Below are 12470 nucleotides of genomic sequence, written 5' to 3'. Positions count from 1 at the left end.
CTTTTGTTCATCCCCTGATCTGTTTTTCCTGTTGGATCCCATTTACTATGAAACTTGAAGCTCCCCTACTTTTCCTAAAATTTCCTCAGGCAGATTTAATGAGGGTGTCTCATGAGTGCATTGAAATAAGACCTCTGAACCCCATGAGACACCTGCCATTTTTCTTCCTCTCCTTAACCCATTCTTTTCAGTCAAAGCTGCTAGATGCCTCATAAAAGTCTCCCTGCCATCACTGAGGAAACTGTTGTACTTCCCAACTCTGGGGTGCTCCCTGAACCAATATTCCAGGGAAGTGAGGCCACTCTGGTGAAAAAGGGATTCATGGAACCACTTTAATTCAGAATCATTTCAAAGCACAGTCTTATGCTTTCTAGATCTCTCAGAGCTTGGTTGTGACATTCGCTCTCTCCACTTCTGCTTTTGGCATCTCTCTCCATTGGCCTCTGATGGGGCTGGCCAGAGGTCCAGAGCCTGGTGCCTCCCCTGGACATTTTGGCAATGCTTCCTTACCCCAAATTCTCCTTTCTCTCATTTCAGCCATCCCCATCCTCCCCTAGTGTTCTGTAGTCAACAGTCCCCTTTGTCACATTCTCTGTGTTTCACTTTGAAGATTTCACTCCATCTGTTTATTTACTCATCCCAGCAGGAAAACTGGAAATAGAAAAATCTGGTCTAGTGCTTAGGATCATGTGTAATGATATTTCTAGTGTTTGAAAGACAACAACAAAAAAAATAAAGATAAGCCTTCATTTTCCCAAAACTCTTCCATGTGTATGCCCAGATTCATATGTATTATTTGAGAAATGTGATATACTTCTTTCTGACTCATTTACATTTGCTGTTAGTCATCAAAAGGAGCCAGAAAAACTTTTGGAACCTCTCCCTATGAACCAGGAAGTTCCATTTCCCCTCCAGTCACAACCTCAAAAGGCTCAAGTTGCAATTTAAACTCAGCAGGATGCTGGGTTATTGGCAAGATGCCTTCTCTTTGTCATCAGCCCTGTGACAGAGACCAGCAAGACACCTCATGATCTCTGTAATGAGCATAGTCCTGGAAGAGCCAAAGGCCATCAAAATAGACACAGGTATTAAATCTACCAAACATTTAAAGAAGAATTAACACCAATCTTTATTACCCTGATACCAATGCCAGATAAGGGCACTACAAGAAAACTAAAGGCCAATTTCCCTGATGAACATAAATGCAAAAATTCTCAACAAAATTCTAGCAAACCAAATTCAACAGCACATTAAAAGAATCACACACCATGATCAAGTGGGATTTATCTCTGAGATGCAAGGATGGTTCAACATACACAAATCAATTAGTGTCATACACCACATTAATAGAATGAAGGATAAAAATTACATGATCCTCTCAATAGATGCAGAAAAAGCATTTGACAAAATTCAACATACATTCATAATAAAAACTCTCAACAAATTGGATATAAGGAACATACCTCACAATAAGGGCCACATATGACAAACCCACCGCCAACATCATACTCAATGGCAAAAGGCTAAAAACACATTTCCTCTAAGATCAGGCACATGACAAGAGTGCCCATTCTCACCACTTCTATTCAACACAGTACTGGAAGTCCTAGCCTAAGCAATCGGGCAATTAAAAGAAGTAAAAGGTATGCAAATTGGAAAGGAAGAAGTAAAATTCTCCTTGTTTGCAGATGATACAATCTTATATATAGAAAATCCTAAAGACTCCACCAAAATCTGTTAGAACTAATCAAAGAATTAAGTTTCACATACAAAATCGACATACAGAAATCAGTTTTTTTTTAATACACTAACAACAAAACATCTGAAAAAGAAGAAAACTATCCCATTTACAATAGCACCAAAAACAACAAAATACTTAGGAATAGGTTTAACCTAGGAAGAGAAAGATCTGTATGCTGAAAATTACAAGACATTGATAAGAGAAATTGAAGACACAGATAAATGGAAGATATTCTGTGTTCATGGATCAGAAGAATTAATATTGTTAAAATGTCCACAGCACCCAAAGCTATCTGTGGATTTCATATACTCCTATTAAAATTCCTATGGCATTTTTCACAGAAATAGAACAAACAATTCAAAAATTTGTATGGAATCACAAAAAAGTCCCAATAGCCAAGCAACCCTGAGAAAGAAGAACAAAGCTGGAGGCCTCACACGTCCTGATTTCAAGCTATATTACAAAGCTATAGTAATCAAATCAGTATGGGACTGGCATAAAAACAGATGCCTAGACAAATGGAACTGAATCAAGAGCCCAGAAATAAACCCACACATATATGGTCAGTTAATTTATGACAAGGGAGCCAAGAATATACAACGGGGAAAAGATAGTCTTTTCCATAAATGGTTTTGGGAAAACTGGATAACCACATGCAAAAGAATGAAACTGGACCTCTATCTTACAACACTCACAAAAATTAACCTGAAATGAATTAAAGACGTAAACACATGACCTGAAACCATAAAACTCCTAGAAGAAAAAATAGACAGTAAGTTCCTTGACATCAGTCTTGGTGATGATTTTTTTGGATATGATACCAAAAGCATAAGCAACAAAAGTAAAAATAAACAAGTGGGACTACGTCAAACTAAAAAGCTTCTGTACAGCAAAGGAAACCATCAACAAAACTAAAAAGCAACTTATAGAATGGGAGAAAATATTTGCTAATTATATATAAGGGGTTAATATCCAGAATATATAAAGAACACATACAACAGCAAAAAAACCAAACAATCTAATTTAAAAATGGACAAAGTATATGAATAGACATTTTTCCAAAGAGGACATACAGATGGCAAACAGGTACATGAAAAGGTGTTCAACATCACTATTCATCAGGGAAGTGCAAATCAAAACCACAATGAAGTATCACTTCATACCTATTAAGATGGTTATCATCAAAAAAATAAGAGTTAGCAAGTATTGGCGAGAAAGGAACCCTGACCCACTGTTGGTGGAATTGTAAATTGGTTCAGCCACTATAGAAAACAGTATGGAGCTTCTGCAAAAAATTAATAATAGAACTACCATATGATCCAGCAAACCCACTTCTGGGTATATATCCAAAGGAAATGAAAACAGGAGATCAAAGAGGTATCTGCACTTTCATGTTCATTGCAGCATTATTCACAGTAGCCAAGATACGGAACAACTTAAGTGTCTGTCAACAGAAAAATAGATAAAGAAGATGTGGTATATACATATAATAGAATATTATTCAGCCACGATAAAGAAAGAGATTTGGTCATTTGTGACAACATGGATGAAACTTGAGGGCATTGTGCTAAGTGAAATAAGTCAGAGAAAGACAAATGCTGTATGATATCACTTATATGTGGAATCTGAAAAAGTCTAACTCATAGAAAGAGAGTACAGTAGTGGATACCGGGGGCAGTGGGGTGGGGGAAAAGGGGAGACATTGATCAAATGGTACAAACTTCCAGTTATAAGATGAATAAGTTCTGGAAATCTAATGTACATCATTGGTGATTATAGTTAATACTGTATTATATACTTGAAAGTTGCTAAGAGAGTTGCATTATGTAACTGTAGCAAATCAACACCTTGTCCACCTTAAACTTACACAATGTTGAATGTCACTTATATCTTAATAAAGCTGGGAAAAATAGACACAGGGATCCAGTAGAGGAAAATCCGTGTTTGTATTTTCCATTCTCAATGGCATTAATAGGTCCTTGACGAAATACTGAGGTCCAGAGTTCTTTTCTGCTTATTCAGTCTGAGGGTACAGGAATGAGTCTGTGGTCACATCCCGCCTCTAACATAAGCCACTCCTCATTCTACCAACACCCCCACTGTCTGCAATGCCCCTTCTTTGGATTGACCTCAGAGTCTGGGGATTCTGGTCACTAAATTTAAAGCTCAAATGAAAATATGTAGCATAACCAAAGCTGGGCAGTAGGGAGAAATCCAATATGTTAGTACTGGAGTTCCCCACCCTCCCAAAATGGACAATGTATTTTCATTTTTTAAATTTTTATTGAAATATCATTGATTTACACTGTTGTATTAGCTTCCAGTGTATAGCAAAGTGATTCAGTTATATATATTCTTTTTCATATTCTTTTCCATTATAGGTTATTACAAGATATAGAGTATTGTTCCCTGTGCTATACAGTAGGTCCTTGTTGGTCATCTATTTTATATATAGTAGTGTGTATATTTTAATCCCAAACTCCTAAATTATCCCTCCCCCCCCTTTCCCCTTTGGTAACCATAAGTTTGTTTTCTATGTCTGTGAGTCTATTTCTGTTTTGTAAGTAAGTTCATTGGCATCATAGTTTAGATTCCACCTATAAGTGATACATATATTTGTCTTTGTCTGACTTACTTCACTTAGTATGATAATCTCTAGGTCCATCCATGTTGCTGCAAAATGGCATTATTTCCCTTTTTTTTATGGCTGAGTAATATTCCATTGTGTATATATACCACATCTTCTTTATTCATTCCTCTCATATTTTTATTTTCTATATTTTGAGTTGATGTTTCACATTATTACAGAAAAAATTAGAGCTTTGGACTCTTATTTTGTAATCGATATAGCTGTTTGAACGTACTACCATGTTTCACACTCTCTCTCATGTCTCACAGTCACGCTCCCGTGTCCCCCGCAATGTTTCCCCCAGTTGTGAGACGTGGGGTGATGTAGCAGGAGCACACGACTCCCTCTATCACCCAGTGTTTCAGCCATGATAGGTAGAAGTGTTCTTACCAACAAAACAGGCCCCGTCCCTTGGCATTTCATGGTGGCTTCATCTGGTTTCCAATGGATTAAAGGTGTTTGTTTTTGTTTTTAATAAAAAGGAAAGGAATAAATGACTAACAGCCAGTAGCCGCACTAAATTGCTACCAGCTGTTCTGCAGCTAGGCTCAAGAGGTAAGCATTCTTTTTACAATCAGGCAGCTTTTTTATATTAGATTGGCTGTATGTTTTAGAAGAGAGACAACATTTTATTGGCTTTTCCAGATAATGGAAAAGATACTACAAATATTGATGACTGTTGGAAGTTTTTGAAAATTTTTAAAAATCTAGTTTTGAGATAAAAGCACTTGTTTATAATCGGAGGCTCTTGGACCCCTTCCCTGCTCCCCACTCTCCCCGCCCCGCAAAAAAAGAAAATGTGACTGGAGAAATTTCTGTACGAAACACATGGAAGCCTAGTGAATCATCCTTTGATTCTCTTAATATTCTTGAAAAGACTGAGCACCCTTAAATGACCTTGATTTTTTTTTTCCTCACTTGTCCTTGAAATAGAAGCCTATCTAAGCTTAGTATCTCTTCCCAAGTTCTATGGCTGGATTCTCTTTGGCTCTGGTTGATCTCCATGGTATTGAATCCTCTCTTTTACATCTTAAATTGAGGGCTCTTTCACATACATAACCTTGGCCTTTTCACGTTTCAACAGGTTTCCCTGCTCAGCTGCTATTAGAGTCTGCCTTTACCCCTTCCAAATTATATACCTTTTTCTCTGTAAGAATTTCCTCCTGTTTCTTCCATCTGTTCTCTCCAGAAAATGTGGGGCCCCTTGTTAAAAAATTATTAAGTGTTTCAAGATGGTAACAGCAGAACATTAAATTAAGCATGGGGCCCTTCTGAGTGTGGCACGCTGTGTGACCATGTGAAGCCAGTGGGTCTGTGAGAATCACAGCTCCACCACCCTCTTCCTGTTCAACCTCTCTCCTCTTCCTGTTCAACCTCCACTTCTTGCTTTCTTGATGCAAAGTCCTTGGGTGGCCAACAGAGGGAAATTCTGACCTATGATACTGCCTGGGCTAATGCGGCCACGGTTGACTCAGCTTGAAAAGAATTCAGTTCCTGGAGACATTTAATAATTTCTTGCTCTCCTTCTCCAAATCTGTCTGTTAATGCAGTATCTGGCCTCCTAGCAGAAGCAGGGAACTTTTCAGAAACTTAGAGATTAGAAGAATGAAAATTATCTGTTACAAACCTTGAGATGAAAATGTACTAACTTTTGTTTCTTTTCCCCTTTAATTTGATCTCCTGTGGAAACTTCCTTTCCTGTTACTAGAATGGAGGTAAGATATTGTTGTTATACCAATGTTTTGTTTCACTTTGTTTGACATGCCATTTATTGAGTATCTATTATTCGTTGAGTACTGTAATCTTTCAGAAAACTTTCTAATTTCTAATCCTTTTCATACTCTCACAAAATGATGATGAAGATGAAGAGAGGCAACATCTGTTGAACACTTACTATGTATCAGGCACTGTGCTAAGAGCTTTACATGCATTTTAAAAATTTATCCTCAGGACATGAAATAGGTGCTAGTATTATCCCTATTGTACAGAAAAGAAACTAAGAGAGTTACTCTGAACTGGAGAGTACACATGACTTACACAGTTAGTATATGATAGGCTTGGAAAAGAGACACAGAACTGACTCCCAAAGCCTCCCTCATAGCTTTATCCTGCAGATAAGGAAGTAACACCATGTAATATAACACTGTGACACTTACAGCATTTTATCTGCATAAAATTGCCTTTCATAAAAACTCTATGATGTGTAAAATTTCATCTAATTTTACAAATGATGAAACTGAGATTTAGAATGGTTAATTACTAATAATAATAGCAGTTAAGTTTTGCAGGGCATTTTTGAGTACCACTGTTCTCATATTAATGTTTCAGCAACTTTATGGGGCAAAAACTATCATCCCTCTTTCTTTATATGAGGAACCTGAGGCACAAGAGTTGTCCAGACCACATAGCTAACTACAAAGCCTCAATCTGAGCTCAGACAGACAGACACGAGAACACAGATTCATACCTATTATGCTAATCCAGGTAGCACAGCAACTGAGCAGGACCTGCAACTCAAGCCATTGATTCTAATTCCATGGAATGAAATAATTCATTGCATAAGAAAATTTAGTTTGCTCTCAATCTTTTTCCCAATTCATATAGCTTTGATGCATTTGTTTACCTAATAAATAGGTATTGAGAAAGAGTCCTGACCTGAAGGATTCTACAGAGAAGCTGAATATCTACTGAAGGGATATACAACACAAACACGGGAAAAGGTAAATTAAAATGCAGGCCAACCACAGAAGAGATGCCATCTTTCATTCATACACCTCTTTCATTCAGCACACCTGTCTTCTCTGTGCATCTTTAAAACACTCACTCTATTCCTGGCACTATATTGGAAAGTGGTAAAACAAAACAAATTGTACATATTCCCTGCACGCAAGGAATTTACATTTTACTAGGGGACCGACACACACACACACACACACACACACATTAGTTACAAGGCAACATAATAATGGAATCATGCACAAATTCCAAGGGCTCAAGAACAGAAATAAATCATTCACATGCAACTAAATGCAAGTGAAAAGAATTTTAACTGATTATAGTCAAATAAATGCTAACTAATGAAAATTCCATACCATTTTTCACTTGTGATAACACAAGCACTTTTGGTTTTCTGCAAAGGGCTAGATAGCAAGTATGTGGCTTTGTGGGCCATACGGTCTCTGTTGCAACTGCTCAGCTCTGCTATTGCAGCACAAAAGGAGCCATAGACAATTTGTAAATGGATGAACTTGGCTCTGTTCCAATAAAATTTTACTTCCGGCCACTGAAATTTGAATTTCATATAATTTTCACTTCTTCTTTTTATTTTTTTCAACCATCTAAAAATGTAAACACCATCCTTAGCTCACAGGTGGTATAAAAATAGGCAGTAGGCCAAATTTGACTTGTGGGTTCTATTTGCCGATCCCTGTCATAGAGAATGAATCATATACAAAGACACTAGGCATGAAAGGATAAAAAGAATTCCAGTTTGCTTTGGAAGTTTAGAGTGGCGTAGGGCCCTGGCCATCACATTTGTTGGGAAAGTACAATGGGAGCCTGGCAGTTGCTGTATAAGAAAGAAGATGTGTCGCTATCAGAGGAGAGGTCCCGTTCTCAAGTGTGCCAGCCCTAGGGAGGGCAGGAAAAGAAGGTGTGGAGTTTCCGCTGGGGGAGTGGGGTTGTCCCAACCAACCATGCCATGGCTGGTCATCTGGATGTGCCCTTGGACAACGTACTGTATTATGTGTTCAAAGGGAAGAGACGTTGCCCTCATAGAAACTGGAAGATCACATTTTAAAACAGTGGACCCCTGAACAATTCAGGGGCTAGGGGCACCAACCAGCATGCCCTATAACTTTAGAGTTGGCTGTCTGTCTATGTGGTTTCTCCATAGCCACGTTCTGCATCCTTGGATTCAACCAACTACGGATGGGATCGTGTAGGACTGTAGTATTTATTGAAAATAAACTGTGCATAAGTGGACCCATACAATTCAAGCCCATGTTGTTCAAGGGTCAACTGTATTCTACTGAATGTCATTCATACATACATTTAATATATGTATGAACACATTCATACATACATTAAAGCAGAGAGAAAATAAAAGCAAAAGGTGTAGTGAGAATCCTTTAAATATTCCATCTGACCAAGGAGAGTTGTCTGCTATAAAATAAGTTAGAAGGGGGACTTGGGATCAAATATCAGTTGTTGCCTCCAAAAAGAGAAACTGTTCAGAAAGAGAGGTCAGCCAGGTTCAGTCTGTCAGGAGACAAGAGAGGGACTGGCTCCATGTGCAATATTAACTAGAATTTTTGGAGGTAGTCCAGCAGATCATTCCAAAACAACCAGCATTCTGTGAACAGATCCCTGTGACCTCTGCCCCACTGTTCACAGGAGCAACAGGACCAGCTGCCTCTGCTGTTACTCCATCCACAGTCCCAAGATCTGCATGTGGAGAAATACGACTTCAGCTGGACAGAAAGGGCACTCATCACTTGCACAAGACAAAAGACACCAATGGAAATTTTTTGCATTCATCTTGTTCCCTGGGTTTTGCTGTGACCTCCTTAAAAGAAATTTTTTAAGTGATAGGCTTAGAAGGATGAGGGAAAAAATGGCCCCATTGGCCTCCATATCTTGCCTCTGAAATTTGATCACTGCATAAAATTTGAGGTTTATAAGTCAGCAGAACAGGGGAGGAAATTGTTCCAACTCTGACTGAAACTGTGACTGGGCAGTCTCTTTATGTATGTGTGTGTGTGTGTGTGTGTATATATATATATAGTAAAAGGGAAATTAAAATACAGGCCACCCGCAGAAGACATGCCCTCTTTCATTCGCACACTGTTCAGCATATGTGTCCTCCCTATGTATTTTTAAACCACTCACTCTATTCCTGTATATATATATTTGGTCCTATATATCCCTTACCTTGTGGGGCTAATCCAAGCAAAGATGTACTACCAAAGCTAAGTCTTTAATGCTCCCAGAACATCACAGAGACATAGAAAATTAATAAGAACCATATACTTTGTATCTGTATGGTTTTTCCCAGCATGCAAAGGGTTTTCACAGGCTAGTTATCTTCAAGCTGGTAGGAAGACAAATAAAATTAAAACCAAGATCTTCTCATTTCTATTCAAAACGTGTTCTGCTTTTTCTTTTTCTTTTGCATTATATAGCTAATGTTCAAAAATCAGTCAGGACTCCGTACTATTAATTCACACTGAGGTTGTTCTAAAGATTTTCCCAGGGCTTTTTAAAAGAGAAGCAGCAGAAATTCAGAAAAAAAGAATTGGTTCTTAATTGATTATTAATAATCCTTATCTCTGAGGCTATTTTCATTTTTTCTTTTGTGTAAGTTTTCTTAGTTTCCAGTGTTTTCTTTTAAATGTTTTTTGCTTATGTAATTAAAGAAAAAAATCATGAATTTTTTAAATTAAAAATATTCATGGAAAAATAAAGAAGTGTCATGCAGTAGTTAACACATGACCGTGCAACATGGATGAATAATTCTCAGCTCAGAGACACTAGGAGAAATATTCAACTTTTACATGATATAGTTTTTTATAAATTTATTTATTTATTATTTATATTTGGCTGTGTTGGGTCTTCGTTGCTGCACGGGCTTTCTCTAGTTGCGGCGAGCGGGGGCTACTCTTCGTTGCGGTGCACGGGCTTCTCATTGCGGTGGCTTCTCTCGTTGCAGAGCATGGGCTCTGGGCACACGGGCTTCAGTAGTTGTGGCACACGGGCTCAGTAGTTGTGGCTCACGGGTTCTAGAGCACAGGCTCAGTAGTTGTGGTGCACGGGCTTAGTTGCTCCACGGCATGTGGGATCTTCCCGGACCAGGGCTTGAACCCGTGTCCCCTGCACTGGCAGGTGGATTCTTAACCACTGCGCCACCAGGGAAGTCCCTATAGTTTTCTTCTAAGTGAAAAGAGTCACACCTGCTCTTATCCATCCTCTCTTTTTATGGAAGGATTATCAATATGTGTGACCATTTTGTAAGCCAGTTTGGGGTATTTCTAATTGTTAGGTATTATTATTCAGTTTCTTAAAGCACAGTATCCTTGCTTCTCTAGAACTTTCTTAGTGTCAGCATACCCTGAGTTCCCTCAGAGGTTGAGTCATGAGCTATTTCTCTGGGTGTTTTCTCAACCCTATAGGGCCCAAGTTTTCATGGGAGTTTTGCATTTTCTTATTCAAGGCCTTCATTTAAAAAATCCCCAATGAATTACAGGTAATGCAATAAAATTCATGTTGACTAATTAGTAGAATGCTAGTATGAATTAGAGAATGATTCTATGTTACAAAACATCATTTTAAAATATAGTATTTCACAGAAGTTCATTGTTTTACCTGAATGAGTTGTATCTCATTTAATAGATTTGCTTCAAAGACCAGTCAATGACGTTTCTAATCAACGTTTCAAATTCAAATGGGGTCTGTTAGCAACTTAATCCCCACAAATTCCAATTTGTTTAATTTTCTTTCCTTGAAATCCTTTATATAAAGATAATGAAATGCTAAATTCCAACAGATGTACAAATCTAAATGAGAGTGCAACTTGAATTTGCTGTCATCGTTAATGAGATATCTGATGGAAGGCATAAGGATATATTGAGACCATTACAGTGCCTGCACATAATAAGTGCTCAATAAATATCTGTCAGGTGAGTATACGAGTTATTATAATTCCCGGCATTGCATTAAGGAAGCAGTGGATATGTGGAGGGACTACCAGCTGCGTTTTCCATTTTTCTTATTGTCCTCTTCAATTGTTACAGCAGACAAGCTTTTAATCTTATTGCTGTGCTAACACTTATATTACCCATGGACACACAATAACCTGGGTTCAGGATAATTACTTACATCACTTTACAGATTAGGACATTGTCAGAGACCAGATGACTCTCCCCAAGACATGTGGTGAGAAAATAGCAAAAGTGAAGATGTTACTTAGCTCCTCTGAGAGCCATAGCCAATGCTTTCTCCTCCCTGAGTGGCTTTCTTCTTATTCTTTAATGGAATGCTGGGAAGATGTGTGAGTGAGAGGATCTGATTTTGGAAGATGTGCCACAAAATTCAAATCCTTAACTATCATAACGTTTAAATAAACTATGTTCATCAAGCTGCAAGCTCTTTGGATCAGAGCAATTACTACGTTCAGTCACTTATTAATCATGATGATGAATATATTTTTTAGATGTATTTATTTGCTGTGCCCGCTTATATGTAACAAATGTGGAGTCAAATTTTATTTATGATGGAAACAATAAAAATTCTCCCATCCATTCTGGCCTTGAGTGTTTCCAAAGCTTTCCACATCCATTATCACATTTGATCCTCTTCATAGCCCTCTGGAGTAGCTAGAGGTCATATAATTGCTGCTGGTAATGAAGACAATATTCAGATGGAACGTTTCAACCAATTTGCTGGTGCAATCTTCTATTTCTGTGATGCAGATGTGGAAATGGAAAACAAACAAAAAGGCAGATGGAATGCTAAAAAATAGCATGTGATCAGAAATGTTGTTCACTGCTTCTTTCAGTAAACCACAGAAAGATAACAAAGGCTACTGCGCCCAGTACAGAGGGGAGGTGTGTAATGCTGTCCTGGCAAAAGATGCTCTTGTTTTCTTCAACAACTCCTACGCAGACCCTGAGGAGGCCCAAGAACTACTGGTCCACACTGCCTGGAATGAACTGAAAGCAGTGAGCCCATTCTGCCGGCCGGCTGCTGAAGCTTTACTGTGTAACCACATCTTCCAAGAATGTAACCCTGGGGTGGCACCTACTCCTACACCCATTTGCAGGTAAAATTTACGAAATAAATAAATGGGGAAATTCTGTTTGTCTGTCTGCCAACAGGAAAAGTTTTCAAAAGAGGAAGTTGTTATGTGTAAGAGTAAAGGCAAAAGCTGGCTTTTGTCCAAAATGTAAGGTAATTAATTGGACAAAATTCCTACCATGGGAATCACCGGTGAAACCCTATTATACAAGGGCTCTAAGTTAGAAAATGTCATAAAAGGTATAATATTCTATTACATTTGTTATTGTTCACATTATTATCATATTCATAAACATCCCTGCTTTC

At 38.1% G+C, this 12470-nt stretch overlaps 1 protein-coding gene across 5 annotated transcripts in view; it reads left to right on the top strand.

Moving 5' to 3' along the window:
• MUSK (muscle associated receptor tyrosine kinase) overlaps positions 1-12470 on the top strand; it is a 99001-nt gene that overhangs the window by 73478 nt on the left and 13053 nt on the right. For 3 of the 5 annotated variants that reach the window (XM_068552284.1, XM_068552283.1, XM_068552282.1), the window contains 2 exons: positions 6079-6085; positions 11926-12189. In XM_068552284.1, the coding sequence (XP_068408385.1) occupies positions 6079-6085; positions 11926-12189 (271 nt within the window). The remainder of the gene's footprint in view (positions 1-6078; positions 6086-11925; positions 12190-12470) is intronic. The other 2 variants (XM_068552286.1, XM_068552285.1) reach the window with 1 other exon arrangement.

Source organism: Eschrichtius robustus, chromosome 10 (genome assembly GCF_028021215.1).
Source record: "Eschrichtius robustus isolate mEscRob2 chromosome 10, mEscRob2.pri, whole genome shotgun sequence".
Lineage (NCBI taxonomy): Eukaryota > Metazoa > Chordata > Mammalia > Artiodactyla > Eschrichtiidae > Eschrichtius > Eschrichtius robustus.
The sequence above is the reverse complement of the archived record's forward strand: the minus strand, read 5'-3'. Positions and strand labels throughout refer to the sequence as shown.